The 20,253-nt window shown below is 43.1% G+C and overlaps 1 protein-coding gene across 3 annotated transcripts in view; it reads left to right on the plus strand.

Moving 5' to 3' along the window:
- Positions 1–20,253, plus strand: part of LOC100702913 (partitioning defective 3 homolog) — a 346,275-nt gene that overhangs the window by 91,292 nt on the left and 234,730 nt on the right. For all 3 annotated transcript variants that reach the window (XM_025910173.1, XM_025910174.1, XM_005471661.4), the window contains exon 3: positions 18,683–18,857. In XM_025910173.1, the coding sequence (XP_025765958.1) occupies positions 18,683–18,857 (175 nt within the window). The remainder of the gene's footprint in view (positions 1–18,682; positions 18,858–20,253) is intronic.

The following is a 20,253-nucleotide window of genomic DNA, read 5'->3' on the forward strand; positions in this document are numbered from 1 at the left end:
ACTGATTATCTCTTCATTATGGCACCTGTTAGTGGGTGGGATACATTTGGGAGCAAGTGAACCCTTTGTCCTCAGAGTTGATGTGTTGGAAGAAGGAAAAATGAACAAGTTTAAGGATTTGAGCTAGTTTAACTAGGACTACATTGTTAGAGGACTTGGTGAGAAGATCTCCAAAACTGCAGCTCTTGTGGGGTTTTCTGCAGTTGTCATAATCTATCAAAAGTGGTCCAAAGAAGGGACAGTGGTGAACCAGAGACAGGGTCAATGGCAGACAAGGCTCATTGATGCACGTGGGGAGTGAAGGCTGACCTTTGTGGTCTGATCCAACAGATCAAACAAATAAGCTACTGTAGCTCAGATTGCCAAACCAAGCTGGTTCTCATAGAATCGGTTTAGGAATGGTTTGTGGAGCACAACAATGACTTGTAGGTTCTTGATTTGGTTTCCAAATTCCCAGATCTCAATCCAGTCAAGCATCTGTGGGATGTATTGGATAAGCAAGTCCAGTCGATGAAGGCACTCCTCACAACGGAAGGATCTGTTGCTAACATCTTGGTGCAGATACCACAGCACAGCTTCGGGGATCCAGTGGAGTCCATCCCTTGAGTGGTCAGGGCTGTTCTGGCTGCAAAAGGGGGACTGAGACAATATTAGGCAGGTGGTCATAATGTTATGCTTGATCAGTGTATAATAACTACTATTATAATGGAGACAATGGAGAGGTAATATTTCTGGCCTTCCGCTGATTGAACCTGCATCCTTTCTTTTTAATTAAATTAATTTCTCAAATCCACCAATAAGAGAAGAATCACAAAACTTTTTCTCAAAGTTTAAAGTACAAAATAACACACACATACACAAACATAGACTCTCAAATGGCTATAATCACTTTCTCACACCTCTCGCTGTGGTTCTTTACACCGTGTCAGGCTCTGGCTGCCTGGCAATGTCAGTCTAATAGCATTTCAAATGAACTGTAAGGCTTCAGTGGAGAAGCTCATTTATCGCTCCGTATTCATACTATGAAGTTTGCAAAGACTTGCAGGTAAAAAAAAAAAAAAAGATTGGCCAACTGATGTACATCAGTCGAAGTCAGTAGTAGAGAGCAGAGGAAGTGGTTAGAGACAGGTTTTTACTAAGAAAACGAGAATAAATAGAAAAACACAGGTAAAGATAATGATAGGCAGTAAAAGTGAACAAGAGGCAATATTTAAATGAACAAAACATGAAGGAGATAGATGTCATAGAGTTCTGACAGACTTTGAGTGCTGATGCACAATTTATGGACAGGAAAGAGGTGGGGAGCCTTTCCTCTCCACCCCTGAGAGCCAGTGTCTGACAGTGTGATCCACCGGCTCATTTACATTCATGTGCGGGCCCACAACGAGTTCTGCCATCTTGTGAAGTGCAGATCTTTATTTTACCTCTCAATCTATCTCTCCTTATCTCCCTCTTCATCCCATGGCTGAACATCTCTTTGGTGTTTTCTAAAACCCTCTGAGTGCTAGGGGGGCCTGAACTCTGAGAACTCGGCTCCTCTGTTATGCAGTTCTGCCAAAGTAAAGCGTTATGTACTTGTATGAATTCTGCCTGTGGGCTGCAACACTCACAACTTTTTGCTAAGTCTCAAACTGCAAGGCCAAAAGTTGACAGGTGGTATCTGCAATGACCTTTTCTGTTGATATTCAGATGATTTGTGTAATTTTTCGTTGTTATGGGTTTTTGACTAAGTGCAGCAAAGCAGCATCATTTGTCATGACAGATTTCTACTGCCAGTTACTGCAGCAGATATGAGCGCAGCTCAAAACACGGCTCTAACTGAAACATACAAATACAGAAACATCGGCACAACACATAATGCAGATGTGAAACTCACTCTACTCAGGCAGACATGTAGTCATCCGTGTGTGTGGAGCACACTGCTTTGAGTTTGCAGTTAAAAAAAAGAGGAGACAGCAGTAAACAGGCACTGTGGCCGGCCCTACGGCTCGAACTTGTCAACAACACTGCCAATTAAGGGTTGATTAGGAGGTGGAGCTGAATTGCCGACAGCTAAATACACACTGCCAAGACCCCAATCTCACCCCCTGCACCCTTTACCCACCCTCAGCACACCCACAGATTGCCGTGGAGCTTGTGTCAATTGCTGCAACATTCCAGTGCAGCGAGATTACTTTTTCTTTTTTTAATCAGCACATTCAAGCAGTTTTGACTGATTTTACTTAATGTTAAAAGACACATCATTGCTTCTTGTTGCAGTAGCTGTAATCATTCAAGTAAAAGATCGTTTGTGTGTGGATTGTTCTCATTTTGTAAAAGTAAGTGATACATGCAAAAAGAGTCCCAAAACCACTCTGATCAACATTTGTGATCAACCGTTTCGTTGACTTGGCAGAATAATACATGCTTTCTACTTGATCGGAGAAATGTAGGATACTTCTGTGATCAAGTGGAGAGAGGATGTTTATTTACACAAGTACAGCTTCATATTCAAGCAAACTCTTGAGTTGATGCTCTCATAATGTGTCAATTAGATATTTCTAGAATTAAAAAACAAAAAAGTCTGGTTCAACATTAGTACAGTGGCGTCTTTTAAGAGATGCTTGGAAAATGAGATAATTTCTGCAAATGGGATTATGCCATCATGATAGCACTAAGGCTTTTTGAGACATCTACGTCATCTGTGTGAATTTTTAAAATTTATTTTAAAGGTTCAATAAACACTCCAGTTTCCCAAACTTCACATTTTCTGGCATTTATTGCATAGTTCAGGCTTAACCAAGAGAAGGAGTACATTTTTTAAACTGAACACCACATTCAAGTGAGAAGTAATCGACTGCAGCGCACTCTCACCTCCACTCAATCCTCTAAACCCCTCATCCACCTCAGCCTCCTTGAATTAGCGTATGCTCCATCAGGCTCCGGGCCTCAGATTTGGCCCCCCTCCGGTTTTCAACCTTCCAAACCCGCTCAGCCCAGATCAGAGCTGTGCTTAGCCCAGCACAGCTTCTCAAGGTTGGGGCAAGGAGAAACTGCAGAAAGGAACTCTTGCCATCTGTTTTATTTGGAACCTGACCCACGTCCAACCATGCAGCCAGGTACAGAAGAAGACAGACCTACATTTGACCAGGTTTGCAGTAAATGGCCTGTATTTATATAGCGCTTTTATGGTCCCTAAGGACCCCAAAGCGCTTTACATATCCAGTCATTCACCCATTCACACACACATTCATACACTGGTGATGGCAAGCTACGTTGTAGCCACAGCCACCCTGGGGCGCACTGACAGAGGCGAGGCTGCTGGACACTGGCGCCACCGGGCCCTCTGACCACCACCAGTAGGTAACGGGTGAAGTGTCTTGCCCAAGGACACAGTGACTGTGAAGTAGACATTTTTCCTTCTTTTATGGATGTGATGACACATTCCTGGATTGTCAGCTCGTGACTGGTTTTCCCAGCTGATTGTGCTGGTAAGTGTGTGTGTGTAAGTGTGTGTGTGTGTGTGTGTGTGTGTAGGGGGGGGGAAGAAAAACTTGGGCACTGATGACAGATTGAGAAAGTGACTCTTAACACCCCAAGACCCTCAACACCAGTATTAAGACCACAATCTCAAATGGCCTGTTATCCCTTCCATATCTGACAGCCACATGTGTAAATATGGCCAAAGTAAATATTGTTCCTTCTTTAGTAGGAGGCCCAGTCATGGGAACCCTCTGACCTCTAAGCAGTGTCACCCTCTTCCCAAGGTCATCAAGCTGAACTAATCACTCCCCTCGCTTCTCGCAAACTAACTAGCCCATGAGCTGTGGCATCTTCATTTATCACATCCTTGATAAGGGGAATCTTTAATTACACCCCTCCTCTCCTCCCGTGGATCTGTATCTCTTTTCCCTCTTCCCCCTAACAGACTCCCGTCTATCCATCCATTCTTAAAGATCCCTCCAAGGGAAGGGGCTATAGCATGTCACCGTCCCAGCGCTCGGGGACTCAGTAAGTCGATCCAACAGGAAATCAATATTGAGGCCTAATGCTGAATAATTGAGGTTACGGGAGTTCAGCAGCACTCCCCAGACATGCACCCCCACACCCCGTCGCGTAACCTCCCATTATGCACAGGGAGGGGCGCATCATGGCCTCTCATCTCTTCTCTTACACAGAGCGTTCATTTGTTTGACTTACTGACCGTTTTAACACTAAAGTGCTCTCAGAGATCACTAGTAGTGCTCCGGTTATGGGCCGATTGTTCCTTAGTGAGAAGGTTCATTTAGTGGGGCTTGAAACACTGAGTAACTCCGAGCAATGAGCAGATTTATGTCACATCTTGGGGGGGAGTGAGGTATATAACATACCTGATTTCTAGCTGTTAATCCTTGTCATCAACTTTTAAGTCACAGCATATTTCATAACAGCATTTGCCTTCCATTGCCAGTGTGTGCTGAAAAAGTGAGCAGAGGAAAGAGAGTATAATAACTTGTAAGGTTTGGAGTGTGGCATTCACTAGAGGGCACAAGCTGCCTTGCAAAGACTCTAACCTGGAGTTGGGAAGAACAGAGAGGATGAGCTTAGATCTAGAAGTCTGCTCAAAAGGTTATTAGGAGACAAAACAGTGCGAATTGGGGGGACCTGCGGAAAAGTTTCACCTTTGTGATGACGGGCTACAAAATGAAACGGTTTTACTCTTTCATATGTTTGACTCGAGGGTTTGTCTTGAAGCTTGAGCGAATAGATTTGGCATTTGCGAGACAGCTGGATTGTCAGTTCGGCTTGCACGGTGCATGGGTTTTTTCCAAGCAAACATTGATGCAGTGAGTTGATTTTATTCTTAGCTGTCAGGGTTTTTATGTGGCAGTGTTTATGAAACGGCCAAAAGCTGTCAGTATTAGTTTATTTTTGACAAATAGTGTGCTGACCTGTCTTTTGAGAGGAAGCAGATTAGACACACACATCTTTGGCAGTGCATCTGATAGGCTGTTTTTCTACATGTATTTTCTTTCTCTTCAATCTTACAGTCCTCTCATCGTCTCTGCCTTCAAGATTTCTCTTTCAGACTTCTACATAAAATTGACTTCATCGTGCCATAATATACACGCTCGCTTTTTCCACAACCTTCCGTGAAGGTGCAGAGCTCTGTAAAGGCGATGCGCTTGGCCGGAGCCACGGAAACAGCAGGGAAAGGTAGAAGCAGCAGAAAAACAATCTCAAAATCTCAGCAGCCTGTGTCCTTGTTATTCAGTCTGAAGCTTCTGCACTGAGTTTTCTCGCTGGTCTTGAAATCTTCAGATAGCAACCTCTTACATTCTGCATTTCCTGTAGAAGGATTCTACCTTTGCAGAACTCTCGATTATTAATGCACAGCTATTCACACAAACAAGTACAATATTAATAAATGCATAAATGCTTCAGAATTGTATCACGTTAAGGCCATTTTTGGTGAGGTAGACACACGTGATAACCAGCCTTGTAAGCTTCACACACACACATGCAAACACACTCGCGGTGGTGTTTTTTCAGATGCAGTGGTTGTACACAAAAAACAAGACTTGTATGTTCGCTGGTGGGCACAGAGCCATTCCTTTGTTGCCTTCCTGTTTGTCTCGGTGTGTTATTGAGAGTGTGTCTCTTCTCACATTGTGTATTTAGCCCCTCCACCACCACTACCACCACCACCACCACCAAACAGACACACACAAGAACATACACACACGGACAAGCATCCTCTCTCCCTGCTTCATCTCCCTCCTCTTTGCTTCCTCTCCCCTCCAGGCTAAGGCCACTCAGGCCTGCAGATGGCAGATAATGACAGTGCTGTCCCCACTGGCTAGTTGTGTGTCTAAGTGTATGCGTGTGCGGGTGTTGGCTCAATGTCTGTTCAGTTCATTGCCAATAGTGGGTTGTTAAGCTGCACTTGGATACCTCCTTGCTGGCTGCCTGGGCGATTGGGTCACTGGTTGGCTTACTGACTGGCGGGTTCACAGTTCACTGGTATATTTGTTGCTGATTTACTAGATAACACCCCGAATGTTTGGCTTACCTACTTAGTGAATAGTTGGGTTTTGTTGGCTTACTAAACTGCTGAGTGGCTGATGTATTTATGGGCTGAGCATCTGCCATACTGACTGACAAGCTGACTAGCATAGTGTCAGGACACTGGCAGATTCTCAGCTAGGTAGGGCTATGGTAACTATTGTGAGGGAGATGGTAAGTGTGTGTGGTATAAGGTCCTGCAGCGTTCCAGTGTCTCTTCCTGTCTGCCAGTCCTGGCTTGTATTTGTCTTTTTGATAGAGAAATAAATATGAGTCTCCACTAGGGCACTGTCTGGATTCCTTTGCTGTGCTTTATAAAATGTGCATGTGGCTGGCCTCATATTTGAGAGACACGTATTATATTATGAGTGTTTAGAGTGTTTAGTGTTTAGAAGGTGATAGCAGAGGTTTTCTGAAGTAAAAACCTTCATCATATCTTAGAGTTTAGTCTGTACTTTGGGTCACGCTTGGAAAAAACTGAGGTCCTACATTTTCATAATGGACAGCACAACTTGTTAGATCTTCGCACTGGTGAACACAGACGCGAAGTTAGGAATGCAGCCTCACTATATTAGTATCCAAGGCAACTCAATGTAACCCCGATGGCATCACTGAGTTACTTTCTGAGGCTTTAAAAGGCTCCCTTCAGAAGCACAGAAGATATTTCAACAAGTTGATTGATTACCCTTGTGTGGATACTTACACTTGAGTTGTAAGTAACAGTCTATTTTAACGTAGCACCCTGGATATATAAGATTTAATGAGAACGTTTCAGTTTTGCTTTTCTACAAATAATGCAGTTTTACACAGTTTGTCGCACATTTAAACTACAAAGTATCAAATTGATATCCAGTTAGCAATTTTATTGGTTTATTACTAATTTAAACACATGATTTGTGATGACGGATTGGATGTTTGTGTTTTGTGCTTTTCTCTCTGTGTTCCTCTTTTATATCTTCCCTTTCACTGGCCAACTGCCCCTCCCTCAGCATGGTTCTCTTCCTGTTGAAGGGGAGTTTTTCCTACCCAACGTCACCAAGTACTTGCATATAGGGCATTTTCTGATTCTTGGGCTTTTGTCTCCAGTGGGTCAGTTTCTTGCAGTATAAAGTGCCTGGAGGTGACCGTTGTGATTTGGTGCTTTAGAAATTAAATTTAGGTTATTTATTTAGTTAGTTTTTTACTAACCAGTGTCTTGCCTTTTTACAACAATACCTTTCCTTAAATTTCATTATCATTAAATGTGAGTTGAGTGAACAGCTTGGAGAAACAAAGCACATGAAATTATTTTTTGTGTATATAATGCATTCCACGTAATTTCTGCTCTCAGCAGTTAAGCACATTGAGGCATTTGGTTTGAAGTCTACTTTATGTGGGTTCAAAGTGCTTACCTTTGCATGCAAAATAGTCTGTGCACATGCACAGCCTCTGTTGTTGGTCCATGGCCTCAGGGTATTAGGCAGCTCACCTGAGGCCATCCCTGGTGACTGGGTGAAGACCACCCGAGAGCGATGCAAAAACCCTAATTTGAAAACTGTATATAAATCTCAGTCTTCTTGTCATGTTGAATGCTGGCTCACATAGCCACTATACATATGTATGTTCAGACGACGACAGGATTGTTAACGTTCTCTATGAAAATTCAGTTTTTTAAGGATTTCTCAAGTTCTGATAAACAGCAAAGAATGTTTTATACAGCTTTTCCAGGCATCCTAGTTTTTATTTTGGATTCTTATTTTAGTTTGCACACAGAAACAAAAACTTCCAGGGTCAAAATTATTAGCCCCCCTGATGATAATAGTCACTTGTGTGTTCTGTTTGCCTGATAACAGCCTGCAGTCATTTGTTGTAGTTTTCAAGAAGTCTCACACATGTCTCCTGAGCAAGCCCAGCCTATTCTTCTTTGGTGAATCTCTCAAGCTCTTCCAGGTCTACTGGGCCTTGGTCTTCAGTTCACCCCACAGATTTTCAATGGGATTCAATCAGGGTTTTGTGCAGGCTACAAGTGAATAACATTCACTTTGGTTTTCTGAGGGCACCTCTTCACCAAGAACACGGTACATTTTGGGTTGTTGACAGAGGAACTACCAAGACCCATTTTTTTCCTGGATTTTCTTTCACGATCTTTACAAATCCTTCTTTCTTCATGATTCCTTTCACTATGATGAAATTCCCCACCACTGTGTTTCACTGTGGGGACCATCTTCATTGGGTTGTACACGTCTCCCCTCTCTCTCCAAACTTAAGTAGCATCTCTGTGTACAAAGAGCTCTAGTTTCATCTCATATAACCAACAGAAACACTTCCAGTATGCAGAATCTTTCTATAGATCATCCTCTTCTGCAGAAGTGGAGGTTTTCTTGGTCTGCAGCCTCGCAGTCCATTCCCGTGCAGGGATCTAGTCTTCTTTGAGGCTATGATTCCTGACTTGGCTAACTCATGCGCTCGTGTCTTGGAAGTTGTTCAGGTGTCTTTAGACACATCTCTCACTAGTTTTCTTTCCAGAGTCTTTGAAATCTTTTGCTTCCTACTTCTGCCAGACTTGCTCTGTACTGTGTGACTCTCTTTGAATTTCCTAATGATACTTCTCATTCCAGTTCTTGACACTTGGAAACGCTTTGATAACTTTGTATCTCCTCCTTTGTGAGCATCAACAATTCTTTTTCTCAAGTTTAAACTGATTTCTTTAGTTTTCGGCATGATGCTTTTTCCAGTGACAGTTCAAACCCTGATTGAAGTTATTATACTGTGTGTAAACAGGAAGTTAACCTTCCGATTTAGCTTGATTTTGCAAGCTTTGAGCATTACAAAGTTGTAGCACTGTGCAATTAGAAGGTCGGTTGTACAGTGGGCTAATAATGTTGACCCTGGTAATGTTTGATTTTTCTTAAATTATTCTGTTATTGTGCACAAATAGAAATATTGTATGCTTCCGAAAGACAACTAGTATGTTTGGAAATGTGTGTCAGAAGCACCCTGTCCAATCACAATATTTCCTGTGCAGTTACAGTGAAAGCACTGCATCTCTCCAACACATGAGTAACTATTGATGTCATGCTCTGAGAGCCAAAGATTTTAGATGTTTTCATTAATTTGCTGTGACATATAATACCTTAAGCACTTAGGACAAGCGTATATGATATGACAAACCTAAAGTGAAATCTTTCTGATTAATGATTGGTTCTGGCCTCGCTAAAGGTATGACTACCTGATTTCCATCCGCCTTGACTACAGAGGATGTATGGCCTTGTCAAGGATAAGGCCCTCCCTCTCTGTCTGCTCCACTCCACTTTCTACTACTCATTCCTTCCATCTCTTTTCACCAGGGAGGCCTGAAATGTTTGAAGCTTTCCCTTTTTTCTCTTGGTCCTCTCTCTCTCTGTGTGTGCCGAGGTCCCTGGATGTAGAGTTTTTAATTACTCCCTCCTAGCTTTGTGCATAACCAATGAAAGATTGAAGGGCACTTCCCTCTGAAAGGCACTGTTAGACTATGGGTTTTTCTAATGCTTTGGGAGAAGAATACTAATATATAAACTGAGACTTTTGTGCTTTTGTGTATCTGCAGTTTGTTTTGGCAGGTATGTGTGCTCACATAACTCTATCTGTGTGTGTGTGTGTGTGTGTGTGTGTGTGTGTGTGTGTGTGTGTATTTGTGAGTGCACCCCCCAGACAGAGTGTCTGGCTGTTGTTTTGCATGTGAATCAAGGCTGGGGAGGAAAGGCATTATTAGATTGGGCATGTGCACGGAGTGGTGGGGGTGGGCTGGATGAAGACTGTGAGAGCAGCTAGGTTCATTGCATTGATTTGATTTCTTTAAGACCAGTTTGAGGGCGTAACACCTGAAGGTGCCCTCAGCCGCTCTGTTTAGACAGCAAAATGAATACAGTAAGGCAAGAAAATCGATACAGGATACAATAAACAAATGATTAGACTCCACAAACTATTTTTGGGTACAGCGTGTGCTCTGAGTGCAGCCTGCCTAAGTATCTCCTATAAAGGAACAAATGGGAGCCCAAGCAACGGAACAAGAATAGTTGTGCATTTGTGAAGTTTCGGTAAAATAAAGAAAAAAACGTCTCTAAAATGCAAAGATTTCCACTTACCTAGACTGGAATAGGATAATTAATATGATAACATTTAAGAGTGTATCTGGCTGGTGGAACAAGATTAGTTCAGCATTATTTCATGTGTCTGCACAGTGTTAATTAGTGTCAGGTGATTGATGGCAATTCAACCCATAAGATGCTTATCGTGTTTCTTGCTTTCTTATGGACACCCACCCTAATTGCTTTCATGAATATGTCATCACTTTTCCTTCTGTATTGCTCCCTCCTCGCTGCTTCTCTTTTTTCCACTCGCAGAGATGTGCAGCAAAGACCTTTGTGTGTGTGTGTGTGTGTGTGTGTGTGTGTGTGTGTGCGCCTTCAGACAAGTGTTATTTATTTCCCAGACTTGAATGGTGTTGAATTGAAACATGCGACCAGAGGGTTATGAGGTATTAATATACACGGAAGAACGTATCGGGGGTGTCGTAGGAATTTTTCCCTTCAGTCAGCACTGCGTAGGTAGTTCTCACACTCATGGCGGCCCGATATGTGTGAATTCATTTTCCCCAACGCGGAGGAAAACTTCAAAGGCAGGGACGGGAATTTAGCCTTGTGGATTTGAAAAGGGATGAGTCTCTAATCTGGTTAAACTTTGCTTGCTCTGTATATTTTCTCTCTGCCTTTTCGTCCACTTCAACACCCCTCCCACCTTGTGGGGTTTTTTTCCCCCTTCAAGTCATGAATACCTGTCGAGCTACTTTCCTTTAAAAAGTGAAAGAAATGATGACTTAATGTTTTTAGCCAGTATGGCGGCGTAAACCAATCTCGGGGCTTACGTCTGCTTGTTTAGGGATTATTTTTCTTTAAGCCTGTCATCTTCCTGCACACTGGCATACAAACTCGCCCTCGCCTTTCGTTCCCACCACCCTCCTCCTCTGCCCTCACGCGTCACCACTGCGTTAAGTGAGAAAGGATGTTTGTGTTGTGCAGGTCTGCTACTGGAGCAAAATTGACTGTTCTTTTCCCGAAAGCTGATAATCTTGTGTCGTAACATGTAACTTAATGCCCATTGTGGTGAGTCTTGGTGAAGCTTTAATGTTTACTGCAACTGAATAATCTTAAGCCTAACAAGTATTTGAAGTTCATATTTTTATTCAAATTTCAATTGAGGGTGCAAAACATTAAACTGAAGGTGATATTCATCCTTGTGCTGCACCGTCTTTACACGTTACATTCGCTTTGAGGTGTGTGTCATCATTTCAGGTCTTGCCGTAGTCAGCCCTTGGGGAGCTTCTTCCCTTTGTATCAACCCCATGTGACAGCACCTGAAATATGCATATGTTTCTAAAGCGCTGCAGGGTGCCATTTGAGGGTTACTTGGAGTGCTAGTGATGGCAGGCCAGAGTGCTGGAGACTTATTCCCTGAATATTTGATGGTCTTAATAAGCAGGAAAACTACAGGACTAAGCACTTTGTTGGTTTGCTCGACACACGGTGTGTGTGAGAAATAATGGACGGGGGGAAAAGATTAAATATTGAAAGCTGTGTGAGAACTCTGGCATACGAGGAGGAAGGTTTGTGCAAGTACAATGCTGCCTTCAGTCATTCATTAAAAAAAAGTTACAAGTGAAGGTCACACTATGAAGGGGTCCCGATTAAAAGACGCAAATGCAGAAACCAGGAGAAGTGTTAGAAGAAGACAAGCAAACCTCAAAGCAAACGCCCAAGATGGCAAACAAGGTTAGGGGAGAAGACTGTAAACAAAACACACTGCTCAAAAAAGTTAACACTTGAAAACACATCAGATCTCAATCGGAAAAAGTCATGTTGGATATCTTCACTATTATTGACTGGGTAATGTTTTAGGAATAAAAGGAGGCCATTTCATTTGATGGAAATTTTATCAACCTGCAGAGAAATTGGGCCTGAAAATGGGTCCAAGGATTTCATTTTACCTAGCTTATAGAGGTCTGCATGTCTGTCCATGGACATGTATCCCTAGACCGTCACTGACCCACCACCAAATCGGTCACGCTGAACGATGTTGCAGGCAGCATAACGTTCTCCACGGCTTCTTCAGATCCTTTCACGTCTGTCACTTAGGGTGAACCTGCTCCCGTCTGTGAAAAGCACAGGGCTCCAGTGGTGGACATGCTAATTCTGCTATTTTATTGGAAATGCCAATCAGGCTCCATAGTGCCAAACAGTGAGCACTTGGCCCAATAGAGGATATCCGACCCTAAGGACAACCAGATGAAGTGTGTTTCTGTGTTTAGTCAGAGACATCTGCCTCCTGCTGGAGGTCATTTTGTAACTCTGGCAGTTCTCATCCTCTTTCTCCTCACACAAAATAGGTGTCACCTCATGCTACCAGTAGTGACACTGACTGTAATCAAATGCAAACCTAGTAGAAAAACAGTCAGAAGACATGAGGAGGGAAAAAATGTCATAAAACAATTTCTGTTTTGCGGGTTGCATCATTTTTGGGAGTTTGGCACCGGTGCAGTTTTCAGTGCTGTAGCTCAGGAGGTAGAGCAGGTCATCTACTAATTGGAAGGTTGGTGGTTCGATCCCTCGCCTGCCAACCTGTTGCTTTCTGATGCATCGATTGGAGTATGAATGTGGGTGAATGTTAGCTAGGAAGCATAGAAATAAAAGTTCTTGTGAGTGGTCAGGTAGAGTGGAAAAGCGCTAAATAAAAACCAGTTCATTTACCAGTCATAAAACATTTAAAACTATTTTGCATTTTTAATTAGTAATAACTGTATTTTATAATGATATAATAACTAGGTAGCCTGTTTCCATTTATTTTGGGATAGTTTAGTTTCTGTGTTTAGTTTCAGTGTCAGTCAGTGTGTAACCTACAGTAAATTGGCGGTAAGCACCCCCCAGCCCCACAAGCACAGAAAGCACAGAAACAAAAGTATTATACTGCTGTGGACACTGGCAGCAGCAGACAGTAAAACGGATTTTAGCCACTAGAAATCAATAGCGTTTTAAGTGTACGCTCTTTACAAGAAGAAAATGAAGCCATTACCCTCCGCCAGACTCCATTAATAATTTTGCTTAACAAAACATGGGAGTTGTTCATCTAATGCTTCAGCTAATTTGTTTTATTGTGTGTCTTTGGACTTTGAATGGGTTAGCTCAGATCCAAGCCCAAAACCATGACACATGTTCTCTTAGATGAGTACATTAAGGCAAATGAGAAAACGAAGACACCGATTCAGCAGCGAAAGATGCGTCATTGGTGTATTAAGATCTGTGTGCATGCCAATACATGATCAAAAAGTGTACGCTGTGATGGATGCGTGCGGGATTCATGACTGAATGAGCGTGTCAAGTGAGGTGAACGGTAGATGGACAGGTGGATGGATAGATGGTTGGCGCGTGGATGAGGGATGGTGCCTTGTAGCTATTACTCAACAAGTTTCGAGTCCTTGGAGTTTCTGGTGGAGTAAGTGGCTTTCACAGTTTCCACCACTACTGTACCCGTAATAACTTTGCGCCCCTGGTGCCCTTGCAATAAAATGATGATAAATGATAGGGAGGGGAGATGAAACCTGGTCTGTTTGTGTGGGTGTGAGGGTGTGTGGTGTTGTGCTATCAGAGGCAGTATATATGACTTACTGCAGACATTGCATAACAACGCGGCATCCATTCATTTATCATTTTGAATAATGCACTGAGCAAAGTGTTAATCTTTCCCTCGTTCATCTCATAACAAATATGAGAAATTTCCACGGAGCGACATCCACACGCTCACATCCAACTGCAGGAGACAAATGTGCCTATTCTTTAAGCAGTAATCAGTACTTGTTAGACCCACATTGAATTTTACCATTTGGATGTGATGTGAATGGAAGGGGGGGAAAAAGTAAGACAAATGAATAAATAATCTCTCCTCTAAGGGGAGACTTTTTAGCTACAGCAATAAATATTCACAGCAGGTTGCAGGCTGGCATGACTTCAGATGTGCTCTTTAATTGAAGGTGTGGATTGAGCGGACGGGGGGGGGGGCTGTCGCCGGTTGACTCATGTCAGGCGTCCCTTCCACTGGGCTGTAAAAAAGCTGCCGTGGCAGATATGGATTAGCGTCAGAGCATTGCAGTGCAGGTATTACATGTTTTCACTGGCACCGCGAGTGCTGCCCCGTGACTTCTAATAACCTCTGTTGTCTTGACTTTGTGAGCGCTTGGGACGGCTGTTTTGTACCAGTGCCACTCCTAATGCCCGGGCTTTATGACAGATCAGAGGTGCTGGGGTGTGTGGGTGGGTAGAAGGATGTATCTGGGAGTTTTGGGAGGGAGGGGGGGGGTTGGTTGTCAAAACAGCTCCTCGTTCCCTCCTCAGCCGCTTCCTTTCCATCTCTTCTTCTTCTTCTTCTCCACCTTGCTGCCAAAAGCTGGATAGAGATCAAAGGAGGCCAACATGAAAGGCTTCCCTGAGATTCTGTTTTTTTTTCTTTTCTCTGTGCCCTGTCTCCGTGCTCTCTGTGTTACAGATATGGAAATTCTAAATTCCAAATACATCTTCTACCCAGACTGCAGAGAATGCCCGGCTTCATCCGACTCCTCTCTTTTCTTTCCCTTTTCCTATCCTCTGCCTCGTCTCGCCCCCTTCATCATCATCTCTCGCCATCCCCTGCTCTTGCCTCTCTCCAGCAGCCCTCAGGCATCCAGGTAGATAGCGGTTGATTGGCAGCTGCTGTGACAGTCAGTGGAACCAGCTGAGAGTGGATGAGTGTCAGCCTTGCTCCGGGGGCTTAAGGTAGCGGCAGTGTTGCAGCTCCCTACTGGAGAGAGAGAGAGGCCCATGAAATAAGACTCAGTTCAGTTCTTTTCTTTCCCTCGCTTCTGTCAACTGAAGCAGGTAGGAGCTAAATAGGTTTTTCAAATCGCTCCAGAGTTTATCCTGAGACTGGAAACTGGAACATTTCTTCAACTCACATCCTGTAATGTGCTCGCCTTCTCTCGTTCCTCTCTCCCTACCCTTTTGGTTATCATATAAAAGTCTGTTTTATGATAGGTTATAGCATCTTGTTTTTCAGGGGCTTTTTAAAATTCTTCTCCAGCCTCCCTCCTTCTTCCCTCCTATCTGTTCTGAATCCTCAGCCTCAGCTGTCACGCCACTTGACAATTAGCCATGCTGTTCCCGTCTGTGCTTCATCGCTAAAAAAACTTTTTCCTCTTATTTTTTTTGAACTTCTAAATGCAACTCCATGGCCGCTGTACGGCAGCCACAGGGGGGAAAGTGTGAGAATAAAAAAAAAAGAAAAGTGAAACGTGAAATCGTCTCAGTTCTAAAGTGGCTGTGACCAATTCCCAGATGGAGGAAAAGCATTTTTGTGATGGCTTTCAATGCATTGCCGCTTGAGCTCTGTCCCGTCAACAGCAAGAATTGCATCAGCTTTCCCTCTGGCCAAGTGTGTCCCATTCTCCACAGCACAGACAGAGGACACGGTGGCGCTGGAAAGGCCTCGCACAGAGGGAGGAAGGCGAGGAGTCTTTATTGGGTACTCCAAAGACACTTTGTACTGATGATAACCGTGTAAGTCAAACAAAGGCTCAGGTTAGGCCGTTTGCCAGCTCCTTCTTCTACCTTTCGATTGTAGTTTTAACTTTTTTTTTGGTCACAGCTCAAACAGCTGACTATAAGCAATTCTCGACCTTTCTGGAAAAGAAATGGGAGTTGCAGCCTTGCAGGTAAACACAATGCAGAAAGTAGAGTTTAAAAAAAAAAACAATGGTCTTATTGTGATATCATGACCATCGCTGCTAAAGACTGAAACTAAACACAGATGTGCCAGCTGCATCCGTCTGAGGTCAGATAGTTGAAAAAGCCTTTTTTTTAAAGCTGTACTCTACTTACAGAATTAACCTCCTAGGACCTGGCGTCCACATGTGTGGACATCACATTTTGGGTTATTTAGACCAAAATACTAAATTTTGCTCTACAAGGGCCTGATATCCACTTACAAGGACATTATACTGCTACTGTCCTATCGAAATTGTAGACGAATGTCCTCATATGTGGCTCTCATTTTTCTTAGAAACAAAAGTCAGGTAAAAAAAAATCTGGTAATTCTTTGTTTTTACATTCATCGGGTCGCAATCAGCCCAAATATCAAAGAGAAATTAAAAATGCACGCCCTGAAAGAGTTCAGGTCTTAGGAGGTTAATGGAATGTAGTATCATTGAATAGATCAGCTCCACAACGGACACGACAAAAAGCAAACGATGTGTCTGCTAGTTTGGGAATCAGCCAGTTGCTGCATTTTCTTTTTTTCTTATTTTTGGCTTTATAAGTTGGACGACCTACAGTAGTTTGATGCTTCTGCCCTCAGCTTGTGTACAAAAAAGAACTTTACATGTCTTCTCGGGTAGAAGGGAGGAACGAGCACTTTCAAGAGCCCATAAATATTGAATGCGGGATAAATGCGGACCCATTTGATTATGAAACGGAGAGTGTGTGAATGAGTTTAGTTGTACGTGTCTGATACCAGCAGAGTGCTCTAGAGTGTCTGGTGAAAGACTGTGCGTCACTGCAAAGTGGACCTAATTAGGGGGGATTTGGGGTGTATTTAAAAATGAATCATACTTCTCCACAACACCAACAACAGTATTCACCACTTCTCTCAAATGGGCAGCTGGCAGGGAGAAGGCTTGCTGGATCGCTAAATGCTCCCAGAAACATGAATGGGAGGCTTGATTGCTTTGTCGTTAATGAGTCATGCAGTCGCGCATACTGTACGCTGGGGCGGCGCAAATGCCGCTGGAGACGGCCCTTCTACTTTTGTTTGTGTTCACAGCTGCCTCTGGTCCTTCGCATAGCTGGCCTGCTCATCATTAACACTTCAAAAAATGAGCCAGCGGAGCAGAATTTTAAACAATTCATTCAAAGAAGCCCCCCCTAAAAATAGTCTCAGATTGCAGGAATGGCACACTGATCAATATTTATCCTCGTTTTTGCCTATTAACTGTGTTTGCAGTTCAACACAAAGCAAAGCAGCTTTTCTTGCCTGCTTAATAATCACACTTCCCAGTGAGCAAACCTCCACGATATTACCTCCTCAAACTGCCTGATTTGTAATATTGAGGCCTTTTTTCTTTCTTTTTTTCCCCCCTTTCTGATTGCCTCTCTTTTGCACTAAGTAAATTTGTGATAAACCCTTACAACCTGAGGAATGTAATTTCAGCATCGGAATGGAACACGATTAGAGCGAAATGGGAGAAATCCTTCAGTGATGGAGTGTGTCTCAGGAATGGCATTGGGATGCAAGGAAACATTTCAGAGAGAGGGGAAGGGGAAAAAACACCCTAAACAAAACAGTTTGCTTTAATTGTGTGGTGAATTACGGCAACAGTAAACCACATGGGCATACTCACCGAGAGCCATAAATTCAGACACAAACACATGCACGCTTGAGCATCATCCCCTGCATATGAATGAATTAAATCAAAAAGAAGAGCAGGGGCTTCTAAACTTGTTTATATGCAGATTTTCCTGCACTTGGGGTGATGAAAAACAGCAAATACACAGAAAAACGCTTGTGCTATTTTTACCTTCAGACAAATACGATATGGGATACACAGTAGCTGTTTGCTCCCTCCACGTTCACAGCTTTCCATTACACAGACCTGGAGGAAGCACAAAACATAAAAGGGAGTCATCTTATGTCTGTAATATACATGCTATTGTTCCTGTATCGCACGGTCTCTATCGCTCTGCCGCTGCCTGATTGCTCTGTCTCGATGGATTGAGAGGTTAATCTCCCTGAGAGAGGTTTATTAACAGGTTGTGCTGGCAATGAAAGCAACTTGGCATTGGTACCTTCACTTTACGACTGCAGTTTGTGCAGCATTTTGGGCATCTTTCATCTCTTTCATCTCTCTCTCCGTGTGCATCCTTCTCAGTCCACGAGTATTAAGTAGAGCTTTGACACATGTGGTCAGTTGGCAATGGCCAGTCTGATTTTTTTTTTCCCCAGCTGATTGTCTTTTTTACTTTAACCTAAATGAGGTCTTTTTCTTGCTCTTTTGTTGGCTGTAGTAATCAGCGGTGTGTGTTAGACTCAGATAATTATGGGATGCTATGAGGAGTTCTTCCTATCTGGCCTGGGAAATGTGGCAACGTATCACCTATGTTAGAATGGAGCAGCTGCTCGCTGTGGGAGCCTAACTTGGCAACCCTGAGCACCTCATGCTCCATGACTGCAGATGTTGCAAGATTAAACTGTAGAGAAAGTGAGTGTGTGCATATCTGTGAATGGGAAAAAGTAGTAGATTAGCTGAATAAGAAGCATGCTCACATGGTGGCAGTTTGGCAGTTTTATTTACTCTTTTAACTAGATATTTAGACATCTATACATCTATCTATCTAGACATATAGACATCTATCTAGACATGTATTGATCTATCTAGACATGTAGACATCATTTTAGACATCTATCTGGACATCTATCTAGACATACATCCATCTCCACATCTGTCTATCTATCTATCTGTCTGTCTGTCTGCACATCTGCCTAGACATCGGCACCATCTATTTGCTCGTTTTTTTCTTCAAAGCACGTGCTAACATACAAATACTTTCTTCTCCTCTCTGTCTAGCTGGTTGCAATATATGAAGAGCAGGATCCACACAATGGAGGCGACGGTACCAGCGCCAGTTCCACAGGTACACAAAGCCCAGAACCCTTCGCCAGTGAGATTAATTCAGCATCAGCCTTCCAGCCCTACCAGGCGAATAGTGAGATTGAAGTCACCCCATCTGCTCTGCTATCCAGTGAGTCCACCATCAACATTTACATCACCACTCATTGTTATTATCACCTGTCTTTATTATTGATTCATTCATAACTGTTTAAAAAAAATACACAGTTCTCAGGTCTACTTGACCCAATCACATGTCCAGTGAAACGTTCTTGAGCTGTAGACTGGAATATTTGGAAGCGTGAAGTAAATTTTTTGCCTTGAAGCAAAAGGTAGTTGGCATTGTTGAGTGGTACAGTATAAAAAAAGAGAAAGTAGCCTTCTGATGCAAAGAAGAGAAAAATTATCATCAGTATGACTAGTACCTCGAGGCCTGGTGCTGTGCTTTTGTAAGAACGAGCAGGAAATGTATGCCACTAGCAGACATTCAAAATGCAAAGCTTTAAAGGTCAGGCACATGAAAGCTGACGTCTGAAAGCTAAAAGTTACTTGGGAAGCCAAGCATAACAAAAGGTAATAATTTCAGACCGTGGTCTGCACTGATGCTTACATTCAGCTCCTTGGGTATCTGCTTATTTTGTGGTGTGAAATTCAGCTACTAAATTATAGCCCCCAAAAATCTGTGTTGCTTAGGTAATGCTATGCTTTGTTGTTCTGAATCACCTTGGCTGACACAGTGTTGGATAAAGGTGACCACAGGTTGTCAAAACACATCCATTCAGTTCTGGATTGGAGTAATGTGAGTAATGTTATTAATTTGTTTGTAACAGGGCTGTGAGATCCTGACTCAAACAGACGTGAAAAAGTAAACTTTTTCTAACTGACACCAATCTGACCAGAGTGTGATTTACTTGACATGCTCCAGGTGTATTATTCAGAGTTGAGTGTCTGTCGAGACTTCGAAAGGTGTCCTGGGAATGTCATTGCACTAAGTTAGACAGACAGGTAGAAACCGAGACAACGGAAGGAATTGAGACGCAGTGGGTTACTCGGTCACGCATGAGCAAAAGCACACATGCCAGAGCAAGATGGACGTGCACGCACTCACACGTGGCACACACAATCAGGAAATGGCAACGCTCAAGTCGGTGAGTCAGATGTTGCTTGTGTCCACATATTCACATTTTGTGAAGTGGAACCAGCGAGCTTGATGCAGAGCTGTCTTAAACTTCAAAGGACATCTAAGACGTTCAAAGCCAAAGCGCACATATAGGCGCCGGCTGACACACTCATGCACATGAATGAACAGTTGACTTTACTCTTCTGCTTTGACATAAAAGCTCGTTCCAACCTGATAGAATGTGAAGATTTATGGAAATGACGTGAGAATGGTTGCAGTCTGAAAGTGAACCAGAGGCACAGTGTGGAAAAAGCAGGTGCGTGTGATGCTGTCTGACCTGCTGTCAAAAAGCTTCACACAAACCACCACGATTTTCCCCTACTCATTTATAGCTTTGAACACTGTTCGC

Source organism: Oreochromis niloticus, linkage group LG9 (genome assembly GCF_001858045.2).
Source record: "Oreochromis niloticus isolate F11D_XX linkage group LG9, O_niloticus_UMD_NMBU, whole genome shotgun sequence".
Classification (NCBI taxonomy): Eukaryota; Metazoa; Chordata; class Actinopteri; order Cichliformes; family Cichlidae; genus Oreochromis; species Oreochromis niloticus.